The sequence below is a fragment of the Oncorhynchus mykiss genome, chromosome 9 (assembly GCF_013265735.2).
Source record: "Oncorhynchus mykiss isolate Arlee chromosome 9, USDA_OmykA_1.1, whole genome shotgun sequence".
Lineage (NCBI taxonomy): Eukaryota > Metazoa > Chordata > Actinopteri > Salmoniformes > Salmonidae > Oncorhynchus > Oncorhynchus mykiss.
In genome coordinates this window covers 64,086,782-64,098,475 of record NC_048573.1, presented here as the reverse complement: position 1 = coordinate 64,098,475, position 11,694 = coordinate 64,086,782, and the positions used below count along the sequence as shown (strand labels likewise).

Below are 11,694 nucleotides of genomic sequence, written 5' to 3'. Positions count from 1 at the left end.
GGAAAGTACAGGATTTAAACAACAAATACTCAGAGGCTTTTCTAATTATTTCAGGTGATTTTAATGCATCTCCTGATCGTTTTCCTCCTAGAACGAGTCAAAACCCTCAAAATAGTAACATTATCATTACATTATGCAAGGATCTGTGTTGAGGATGCCTGGTGTTATTTCAATCCGGATGCTAAGGGTTATGCCTGGACCAACAAAACTATGTCACGTAAATCTAGAATAGATTTATTCCCAATTTTCAGTTTTTTGTTACAATTTGTTATAGATGTAGATCATCCGTTGGCTCCCTTTTCTGATCATCACTTGATTTCCCTGAATTGACAAGCTACTAAAACATCAAAAGGTACTCGAGGATATTGGAAATTAAACAATACACTTCTTAAAGATACTGATCTCATTGAAAACATTAAATCATTAGCTAAAGATATTTTTGCTAGAAAAGACTTGGGTCATGGAAGTAGATGGGAATATTTCAAATATAAAGTCAAGAGTGGTAGCCATTAAACGCGCCAAAGAGCTGATGCAATTAAAAAACCATAGAGAAAAAGGAGATGATGAGCAAGCTTGACAGTTTTCTAAAGAAAGATAATCTATCTGAAGAAGAGGAGTCTGTGTTCAGGTCTTTACAACTAGAATTAGAACAGACTTACACGGATCTGGCAAAGGGTGCCTTTGTAAGGTCAAGAGCTAAATGTATTGAAGAGGGGGAAACAAACACTACTTTTTTGCACTTGAAAAGAGAAACTACAAAAGAAAATCTATAACTGCACTCAAAATTAACGATGTTTTATGCAAAGATCCCATTACAATATCATCATTTGTCAATTCCTTTTATGAAAACCTTTACAGCTCTCAATTTCAGGAAGATGGTTGTGAAAGTTACATTTTGCCACATTCAGAATTGTGTCCCTGTAATTGAGGATGATTTCCACTCAGTTTGCGATTCACCTGTGACAATTGGAGAAATTAGAGAGGCTCTGAATTCAATGAAAAAAGGAAAATCACCTGGCCCTGATGGCCTGTCAGTTGAATTCTATAGACAGTTTTGGGAGTTACGAGAAGACCCGATTTTCAATATGTTTCAAGATTGCATTAAAAATGGGGAAATGGTCTCCACTATGAAACAGGGCCTTATTTCATTGATTCCGAAGCCTGATAAAGACCCTTCTCTCATTGACAATTGGAGACCAATTACTTTATTAAATGTTGATTACAAATTGATTGCTCTGGTTTATGCCAAAAGATTAAAGAAATGAATAGATACCATTATAAATGAGACTCAAACAGGATTTATGAAGGGCCGTCACATAAACTCTAACATGCGTTTAGTCTTGGACCTTATAGATTATTCAGATGCATTTGACTCAGATGCGGTTGTTCTATTTCTGGACTTCTGTAAAGCCTTTTGACACATTTGAACATTAATTTCTCTTTAGGTCTCTTAAACTTTTTGGATTTGGTGAATATTTTATTAAAGTAATTCACATGTTTTACAAAGATATAGATAGTTCTGTGCTACTAAACCTTAATATTTCCAAAATATTTAGTATCAACAGAAGTGTACGACAGGGATGCCCAATTTCGCCATTTTTATTCATTTTGGTTGTGGAACTTCTATCTCTAGATATTCTGAATGATGCAAATTTGTATGGCTTAACCATTTTTAACAAAGAAATCAAAATTTCGCCACTGGCTGATGATGCTACTCTTTTCTTAAGAGACAAAGACCAGGTCGCACATGCCCTTAATGCTATAACTGCATTTTCTATTGCATCAGGATTAATGCTGAATATTTCTAAATGTGAAATCTTATGTTTATTTGACTCTGATGATAAAGAAATTGAAAAATATTCCTGTAAAGGACTGTGTTAAATATTTAGGAATACATGTAAAAAAAAAAAAAACACTTAGTCAGACATTTGAATTTCTCTCAAAAAAATTAAGAGAACTAAAAAATATATTTAATAATTGGCTACAAAGAGATCTTTCTATACTTGGGAGAGTACTTCTGTCCAAGGCAGAGGGACTATCTCGTTTTGTGTACCCCTCATTATTGTTATGTGTAAATCCAGCTACTTGTAAAGAGATCAATAAGACCTTTCTTGACTTCATCTGGAAAAATAAGTCTCACAAACTAAAAAAATATGTCCTTTCTAACAAAAGAGCTGAAGGCGGTCTAGAAGTGTTGGATTTTGTTGACATAAATAACACTTTCAAGATATACTGGTTGAAAAAATGTTTGCTCGATACTGATTCAATATGGTATTTCATTGCAAATAATGTGTTTAATAAATTGGGAGGTCTTCAGTTTTTACTGAAATGTAATTATTTTCCTGAAAGGTTACCTGCTAAATTGGCTAGGTTTCACCAACAAGCTTTACTGGCATGGAAAATATGTTTCCTGCACAATTGTTCCCCTCATAAAGCTCTTTTGTGGAATAATTAGGACATAACTGTAAGGAATAAGTCATTGTACTACCCCAGCTGGCATGAGAGGAATATTGACTTTGTTCTTGATATTTTTGACAACAAGGGTAATATTCTCACATATGAACAATTTATATCATTGAAATAGTTTCCAATACCTTTCAGAGAGTTTATCTGATCAAAGCCGTTCCCAGTGGCCTAACTACACTTATGAAGTCATCTTAATTTGGGGAGTGATCAAAGTTTATCCAGAACTCAGATTGGAATGCGTGGGCTTACTTGAGAAATCTTGTTGTAATAAATATAAAAGACAAATTCTTCATTCACAAAACCAACTTACACAGAGAGAAACGTTTTTCTGGAACATGCTTATTCCTGACATCGTCTGAAAAAATGCATGGTTAAGGCCATTTTACACAAGATATCCATGTAATTCTATGATTTCCAAATTTGTGGCTATTGATGATATCTGCGTTTTCTGTGAAAAGGGTGACAATCTGTCTCACTTGTTCTTTGAATGTAAATGTAAATCAGAGTTTTGGGAAAACCTTGCAAAGTACTTATTTACCATTATGAACACTGCCTATAATTTTAACATAAAATATATGTTACCATTGCAATGATAACAAAATCACTGAAATTGTTAATTTTTTATTCTTGTTGCCAAATACTTTATACACAAACAAAAATTCCAAAATTCTATACCAAAATTAAATTTGATTGAATTATCTTAAAACACTAACCCTACTGAGTAACAAGAATAACATCTTCATGAATAATTATAATAAGATATTTTCAAAGTGAATATAATTGCACTTAAATTGTTTCTTTTGTGTATGTTTGAGCATTGTTAATACCTGTGTTTGGTTTGCTAGACATGTTTGCTGTAGCAATGTAAGTTGATTTTTGTATTATGAATAAAATGTATAATAAATAAACAAATTAAACCCATCTGAAGGTGTGGAAGACATCGCCCAATAAATCCCAAATATTTCTCATTTTAAAAGCGACGAGATTCTTCTTATAAATTGCTATATAAAATAAATCCATTAATGTTCTTATTACTACTTAGCAGAATGACCCAACAAACAAACCAACCCGGTCTCAGGACATTTCATATTATCCTGAATGTAAATCCGAGTCACTTGGTATGTATTAATTTGTGGATGTCCATCACCAATTTCATAGTACAAATTTTATCTAGGTGGCTAGCATTAGATAACTGTTAGCTAGGTTAAGGGTTAAATTTAGGAGTTAAATTAGAGTTGGAAGATTAGCTAAAAATGGTTAGGGGAAGGGTTAGCGAGCATGCTAAGTAGTTGCAAAGTAACTAAAAAGTAAGTAGTTAAAGTTGCTAAAATGCTAATGTTGTCTGAGATTTGACCTCTCAACCTTTAGGATGCTAGACATTTGCGTTATACTCCCACCCCACCAACTTTATTTTTGTTGGGGCGGGGGGTCCCGGATTTACATTTACTATGTTGCGTCTAGTCAACGAGACAAGGCTGCACAAACTCTTCCCTTTACTTGTCTGGCTTCCTATACTGATACTGATTAGTGAGATAGGTCCTGACTTGTCAGCTCACAGGTCTGGCAATGTAAGCACATGGTCCAGCATGCTGTTTCAGGCTGCTATCTTGGGGGACCCAATGAGGCGGGTGCCCTGCTACCAGGCCGTGTACTCCACTTGGTATAACTAGATGATAATCAAGTAGCAAACCCATAGAAAGAATCACAGAAAATAATTGAAAACGACTTTAATGACTAAATGTAATGCAACTGATAATTGACAAGCTATATACAGTACATTTCAGTTCTGTTTGCAACAAAATAAAAAAAACATAAAACATCTGTAAATACCACAATTTACACAGTCACATTTCCAAATCTTTCAGAACGCTTCCGTTTCTTTGCCTGTGGGAAAAAAATTAAACCATTTAAAAAATAAAATCTTTACGGTATTAAGTATCAAAGAAATTGTATAATACCTGTATTGATTCAATACAGAATGTGAAAACATACCTCAACGTCAGGTGTAACAGCAGCGAGTATCCCAAATCTTTCTTTCCGCTTCTTCAGCTTTTCATCTTCCTCAACCTGTAACACACAAGCATTTTACTACACCCACAATAACATCTGCTAAATGTGTATGACCAATAAAATGTGATTTGACATGGTCTTAAATATGTAACTTGGAGGTGACTTAATCAGAAATGCTTTAGTGTAGTAATCACAAGGTTTCGATTGAGCATTTCTTTCAGGATGCCCTGTAGTCTAATACACACACCATACAGTTCATTAGGTACACCACCCAATTCACAAAAATGGATCACCCCTAAAGACAGTGCGTTACGTGGCTGTGGCTTGTTATATAAAGCAGGCAGAGGCATTCAGTTACTGCTCGATAGAAAGTTAGACTTGTCAAAAGGAGTGACCTAAGCAACTTTGAATGTGGTATAATCTATGGTGCCAGGTGCACCAGATCCAGTATCTCAAAAACTTCCGCACTCCTGGGCTTTTCATGCATGACGGTGTCTAGGGTTTACAAAGAATGGTGCAGCAAACAAAAAAACATCTGGTCAGCGGCACTCCTGTGGGTGAAAACAACATGTTGAGGAGGTCAAAGGAGAATGGCAAGAATCGTGCACGCTAACAGGGAGGCCAAAAAACAGGCAAATAACAGCGCAGTACAACAGTAGTGTGCAGAACGGCATCTCGGAACACACAACTCATCAATCCTTGTCACAGATGGGCTATTGCAGCAGACGATCACACCGGGATCCATTCCCATCAGCTAAAAACAAGAAGTGGCTCCAGTGGGCACGCGATCACACACTGGACAATTTGAGGAGTGGAAAAACATCGCACGGAACATGACAGTGAATTCAGTTTACTTGAGTGGCCTGCGCTGTCCCCAGACCTCAACCCAGTAGAGCATCTTTGGGATGAGATGGAACAGGCTGTCCGCAGCATAAATGTACTGCCGTCCAATCTGCAACAACTGCGTGATGTTATCGCATTAGCATGGACTAACATCCCTGTGGAATGTTTCCAACACCTTTTAGAAAGCCCTGAAGAATTCTGTCTGTTCTGGAGGCAAAGGGGGGTCCAAGGCAGTACTAGATAGGTGTACCTAATAAGCTGTCCAGAGAGGATAGAAGCTGCCCTACCCCTAGGCGCTCACCTTCTTGGAAACTGAAGAAACGTTCCCGCCAAATCGCTCTGCTCGCTTTTTTAGCTGTTCAACACTGACCGCCTACACAGAACACAGATGTTTGATTAAATATTCTGGGTCACTTATGGTTACATTATTTAAATGAGGGGAGGTCACTGTTTCTCATATTTGGATTACTCACAATGGATTTATTCACAGTAACACCTTTGATAGAGAGAAACACTAATTAAAACCAGAGTGAAAATGCAGGAGAAAACATTATCATTACTTGTGATAATGAGGTTGTTCAACACTTGTTTATAAACTGACTGCAGGTTATGGTTCTTGGAAAAAAATAATATTAAAACCACACATGAACTGTGAAAATGACTGGAAGATTCACACTGACCTGGGGTGGAAGTTGGAGGTGCAGCAGCAGGCAAACCAAACCTGAACACAATGCATATTTAATCAAATCAAAGTTTGTCACATGCGCCAAATACAACAGGTATTTTTCACCTTAGAGTGAAATGCTTACTTACAGGCTCTAACCAATAGTGCAAAAAAGGTATTAGGTGAACAATAGGTAAGTAAAAAAATAAAACAGTAAAAAGACTATATACAGTAGCAAGGCTACATACAGACACTGGTTAGTCAGGCTGATTGAGGTAGTATGTACATTTTTTATTTTATTTTTATTTATCCGTTATTTTAGCAGGTAAGTTGACTGAGAACACATTCTCATTTGCAGCAACGACCTGGGGAATAGTTACAGGGGAGAGGAGGGGGATGAATGAGCCAATTGTAAACTGGGGATTATTAGGTGACCGTGATGGTTTGAGGGCCAGATTGGGAATTTAGCCAGGACACCAGGGTTAACACCCCTACTCTTACGATAAGTGCCATGAGATCTTTAATGACCTCAGAGAGTCAGGACACCCGTTTAACGTCCCTTCCGACATATGGTTAAAGTGACTGCATATGTATGATGAACATAAGAGTAGCAGTAGTGTAAAAGAGGGGTTGGGGGGGTGGTGGGACACAATGCAGATAGCCCGGTTAGCCAATGTGCGGGAACACTGGTTGGTCGGCCCAATTGAGGTAGTATGTACATGAATGTATAGTTAAAGTGGCTATGCATATATGAGAGCAGAGTAAAAGGGGGGGGTGGGGCACACAATGCAAATTGTCAATATAGGTTAATAGATATGCCCAATCAATAGTGCGGGGAATATTGTGGGATACTGACCGGGCAGCGCGTATGGCCTTCTTGCCATCAGCTGACGCAGGGACATTGAAGCGTTCTGCTCTTTTCTGTACCCTCTGAAAACAGGATTTAAAAAAATAATTATAAGGTTAGCACACCACCATTGCATTGACGACTTGTCATGACTGGTGAGAGTGCAGCAAGCATCATATTACCTCATCCACAGACGCTGGGGGTGTGATTTTTACCACTTTCTTTTCAGCCGTCCTGAAACGCATTAAGATCACATGACTAACATATTTCAATAGGGACATCAGGTCATCAGGAAAATGGAGGGAAAATGTCACTCTTCAATGTGTGTTCACATAAAAGGAAAAACTTACTCCTCAGACACTATGGGTTTCTTGTCATTATCCTCAGTGATGGCATCCTCTTTCGTGAGGTCCTACATGTTCAAATGCATAAAGCATCATCAAGAAATGCACCTATGATTTTACATGTATTTTCCTAGCAGATATTTCACCAAAGCAATTGCAGCATGTACAAAGTGACTTTATACTGTATGATCAAAATCATACTGGACATGGTGGAACCCATCTAATCCATACATGAAGTGCCATTGCTGCTATAGTGGTTTAAAACATGGTTTAAAACCAGGCTTACCTCTGGCTCTTCTCCCAGAACATCATCTTCATTTAGGCCCATGTCATCCTCTGTTTAGGATGAAAATCAGGTTTATGATTCACCTTATCATTTCATAGACTGGGTAGACTTTTCACCATATTGCTCACACCTTTTAAATATAAAAGGGTGTCAATGGGTAGGGGCTAGTAGAAGTTGATTTGGAATTCAGCAAGTTACACTTTCATAGGCCAATTCAAATCCTCAAGTTTGCAGATGACAACAGCCTGATTACCAAAAATGACGAGACATGCTACAGGAAGGAGGTGAGGGCCTTGGCGGAGTAGTGCTAGGAAAATAACCTCAAAACGAAGGAGCTGATCGTGGCTTCAGGAGAGAGCAGAGGGAGCTCGCACCCATCCACATTGATGGGGCCGCAGTGGAGAAGGTGAAAAGCTTAAAGTTCCTCAACATACACATCACTGACAATATGAAATGGTCCACCCACACAGATGGTGTGGTGAACAAGGCGCAACAGGAAGTTGAAGAAATTTGGCCCCTAAGACCCTCACATTTTTACCGATGCACCATTGAGAGCATCTTGTCAGGCTGTAGCATTGCCTGGTACGGCAACGGCACCGTCCACAACAGCAGGGCTATCCAGAGGGTGGTGCGGTCAGCCCAACATATCACACTGCCTGCCCTTCAGGATATATACAGCACCCAGTGTCCCAGGAAGGCCAAGAACATAATCAATGACCTCAGCCAAATGAGCCACGGACTGTTCACCCTGCTATCATCCAGAAGGAGGTTAGTACAGGTGCATCCAAACTGGAACCAAGAGACAGAAAAACAGCTTCTATCTCAAGACAGACTTAAATAGCTATCACTAGCTGGCCTCCACCCAGTATCCTTCCCTGAACTTAGTCACTAGCTGGCTATCACCCGGTTTCTCATCCCTGCACCTTGGAGGCTGATGTCCCATGTACATAGACATGGAACACTGGTCAGTTTAATAAATGTTTAATACCGTTTCCCCCCATTTCATATGTATATCCTGTATTCTAGTCAAGGCCATGCTATTCAACTATTGCTGTACATAAACTATTCTATTCACGTATTCTTCAGATATACTACATATTATATCCACACTGTCCATAATGTCTATACATCCCATCACACACACACTCAACATGGCTCATCCTAATATTTCTATATTTCTTAATTCCACTTGTATACTTTTAGATTTGTGTGTTAGATATTACTGCACTGTTGGAGCAACGAACACAAGCATTCCGCTATATGCGCAATAACATCTTCTAAATATGTGTATGCAACCGATAACATTTTATTTGATCGACATCGGCTGATTTGATATAAACTGATGTAAAAAGGGCTAATTAAACACATTTGATTGATTGGAAACAGCACCAGGCTTTATTAGAGTATGGGAACCTGACCCCATGTGTATTTAGTCCATCCATTATTGCATGCTCACCATGTTCCTCCAGATAAGCCTGTAGTCGTGTGATCAGTTCCACTTTGTTGCCCTTCACATCCAGACCCCTGGTCTCACACTCATGCTTCAGTTCAGCAAGCTGTGGGAGGTCAGGCATGAGTGTAGATTACTGGTTAGATTACATTTGAGATTTCCCACTAAATGGCAATTTTTTTGCAATTCAAATGTTACTGCCCAACAGCGAAGTTTGGCCTAACATTCTCAAGCACATTCTGTACAATTTCATTCATTCATTCACTTGTAGTCGCGCATGCGCCGATGTCAGTTGCCAACTTCACAGCAGTAGCAGAGCTAACTTTGGCCCTCGTTGAATAACAAAGCCAACCCAACCCAATACACGCGTGGATATCTTAAACCTCAAAATGCCTTGTTAGCTAGCTTCACCGTGCAGCAAGCATGGACTATTTCCGTCCTGTCCGCTAGCATCTGCTAACTAGCTACCTACGACTCTTTGTGTCCGAAGATCCCCAGCGTGCTAGATCATGATTTACAATGCAAAGATAGCTAACAACATACAATACTTGATTTCCCCAAAATATAACACCGGTATTAGACGTTTCAAACTAAGCTAAAACGGGTTAACAACCTTTAGTTTCTGGAGCTCCACAACTTCAGCCATCTTGCTTTGTTGTAGTGGGAGGTCATTCGCGAACGAACGACTCTTTTTGAACGGCTCTTTTTGGTGACCGTCGGGAACCGAATTGCAACTGTGAAAGAGCCGTTAATTTGGCTTCCTGATTTGCATAGCCTACTGTTATTGCTTTTTGAGCCCCAGACATCGATTATCTGCTGACAAATTATAAAAATATTCACTGAAGATGGTAATTGCTCAGTGCAGGAACAATCTAGTGAGGAGCCTCAGTCTGGTTCGCGCTCATTTTTTTCAGTGCGTTACATTTTTTTCTCAATTTGTATTTGCAGGCCATCTAATAATCTGGTCAGGTAAAAATGTATTTGAACTCAAATTTCACGATCTAGTAGGCAACCTTTTTAGGATTTAAATTATATATTGACAATTTCATCATGGTTTTAGGTCCATTCCTAAAAACTACTGAACGAAAAGCCCGAATTAACGGCTCCTGAGGGGAATGTAGACCAATGATACCAGTCACCGAAAAGACTCGGAATGCCTGTTACTACTTGGATGAGTAGATGCGGAATCTGGTTCATCCATCAGAAATCGACCCGTCTGCTTCTTCAGTAAAATCCCAACCGCTTTGAGTTGGTACATTGCTATCATAAATCTTTTTTTGTTTTTGTGTGTAAATTCGGTGTAATTTTAGTAATTTGCTTTGACACAATGAAATGTATAGCCCAGTTTTTCATGTAAAATATCTTTATTGATAGGCCTAAATCGTTAATTATATACATTGATCCATACTTTTTTTTATCCAACAGATTTAGAAGGGAACAATTAAACAATTTGACTCCAATACATGCGATATAATCAATGGAATTTCGGATATGCTAATGAATTGCGTCACAGATGGTACAGTATTCTAACTACATTATGATGCATATTTATTGACAAATAATCATGTTCAGCGGCATGTTGCTCTTTCCTGTCATGCTGTGCAATGGAGAACGACGTTTCTAAAAGCAATCAGGTAAACACTTTTGCTTTCACCTTTGCATTTTGCTAAACTTGTAAACAATTGTCTAGCCTATTTGAAAAGGTAAAATAGGCAATTGTGTACTCCAATAATATGAAGTCTGAACATAGTCCTACTATTTAAGTGAATCAAGCTTAATTGCCATCAAAGTTTACAAGTCCCATGCTCTGAACTGAGCTACAAAGGACTACAAAGTGAACTATTCTTGTGCGATGAGTAACCTTGCCTGAAATGTGTGTTATCTGCCTGAGCTAATGCCTAGATTTAAGCTCAGTGGGATAACAGTCTTGTGACATGCAGATTGACCTCGGTTCAAATCCAGTCAGTCTCATGGTTGATGCTAGGCGGTATCCTTGGGACATCCTATGGAGCCGGCCCCTGGCAACAACCCTCTGGCCAACACACACAGTGAGGGAGTTTTATTACGCTGGCCCGGGTTGACCCGAGCAATGGCCAGTCACATCATTGGGTGAAAGCAGGGAGGAAGGAGCACCCTTCTCAATGAAACAGTAATCTGCGCCAGTCGGTCATGTTGTCAACAAGGCAGCATGGTGCATCTTCCAGAAACACATCTCTTTTGCATAAAATAGGTGTTTGAATTTTCAAACTATTTTTCATTGGGAAGGTAGATAAAGCGTTTTTATCAAAGCAATCACTTTTGCATGTGAAAACACATAATCCTACTCATCACTCCATGAGCTTAATAATTACGTCACTTTTGTTTTGAGCTGACTTCGCCTTCGGCCAGAGCGGGACACCTGGCTCACCCCCGGGAGGCGGTGCGGTTCCAAAACGAATGCAATCACATTTCACACAGTTCAAACTCCTCCCACCGAGGTATCAGTCTTGTGGCGTGGATATGATCTGGGTTCAAACACAGTCAGTCTCATTGGTGCCATTGGACCTTGATCGCACAGTTTATGTCTATCAGCTGCTGGGGTGTGGTGAGAGAAGGTCAAGGGAGGGATGAAGTGTAGCGGTGGTTCCGTGAACAGAATAATACTTGAGCTAGAGCCTAGGCATTCGCTCAGCAATGGGCTAACACAGTCTTGTGGCATGCAGATGACTCCAGTTCAAACTAAGTCAGACACAGTGGCGTGTATTCATAGATGCCAAGGGAAGCCAGGCTTTCCCAAATATTTGA

At 39.2% G+C, this 11,694-nt stretch overlaps 1 protein-coding gene across 3 annotated transcripts; it reads right to left on the bottom strand.

The window, feature by feature from the left end:
- Positions 1-4,178: 4,178 nt before the first annotated feature.
- On the bottom strand, positions 4,179-9,793 carry LOC110532647 (SAP domain-containing ribonucleoprotein). 3 transcript variants are annotated; one of them, XM_036988658.1, is made up of 11 exons: positions 9,524-9,793; positions 8,917-9,016; positions 7,461-7,510; positions 7,181-7,242; positions 7,013-7,064; positions 6,840-6,913; positions 6,000-6,040; positions 5,793-5,833; positions 5,621-5,692; positions 4,459-4,533; positions 4,179-4,350 (listed from the first exon to the last, which is right to left on the bottom strand). In XM_036988658.1, the coding sequence occupies exons 1-11, from the start codon at positions 9,554-9,556 to the stop codon at positions 4,303-4,305; spliced, it is 648 nt and encodes a 215-aa protein (XP_036844553.1). In that variant the 5' UTR covers positions 9,557-9,793; the 3' UTR covers positions 4,179-4,302. The 3 variants fall into 3 exon arrangements, with proteins under 3 accessions (XP_036844553.1, XP_021472395.2, XP_036844554.1); XM_021616720.2 differs by having other exon boundaries at positions 5,793-5,815; XM_036988659.1 differs by lacking the exon at positions 9,524-9,793 and adding an exon at positions 9,176-9,393.
- Positions 9,794-11,694: the final 1,901 nt, after the last annotated feature.

Coding starts and splice junctions, on each gene's coding strand:
- LOC110532647 (XM_036988658.1), bottom strand. CDS start 9,556: ATGGCTGAAGTTGTGGAGCTCCAGAAACTAAAG. Junction 7,243..7,460: donor TTCTGGGAGAAGAGCCAGAG/GTAAGCCTGGTT, acceptor TTGAACATGTAG/GACCTCACGAAAGAGGATGC. Junction 5,834..5,999: donor ACCTCCAACTTCCACCCCAG/GTCAGTGTGAAT, acceptor GGTTTTAATTAG/TGTTTCTCTCTATCAAAGGT.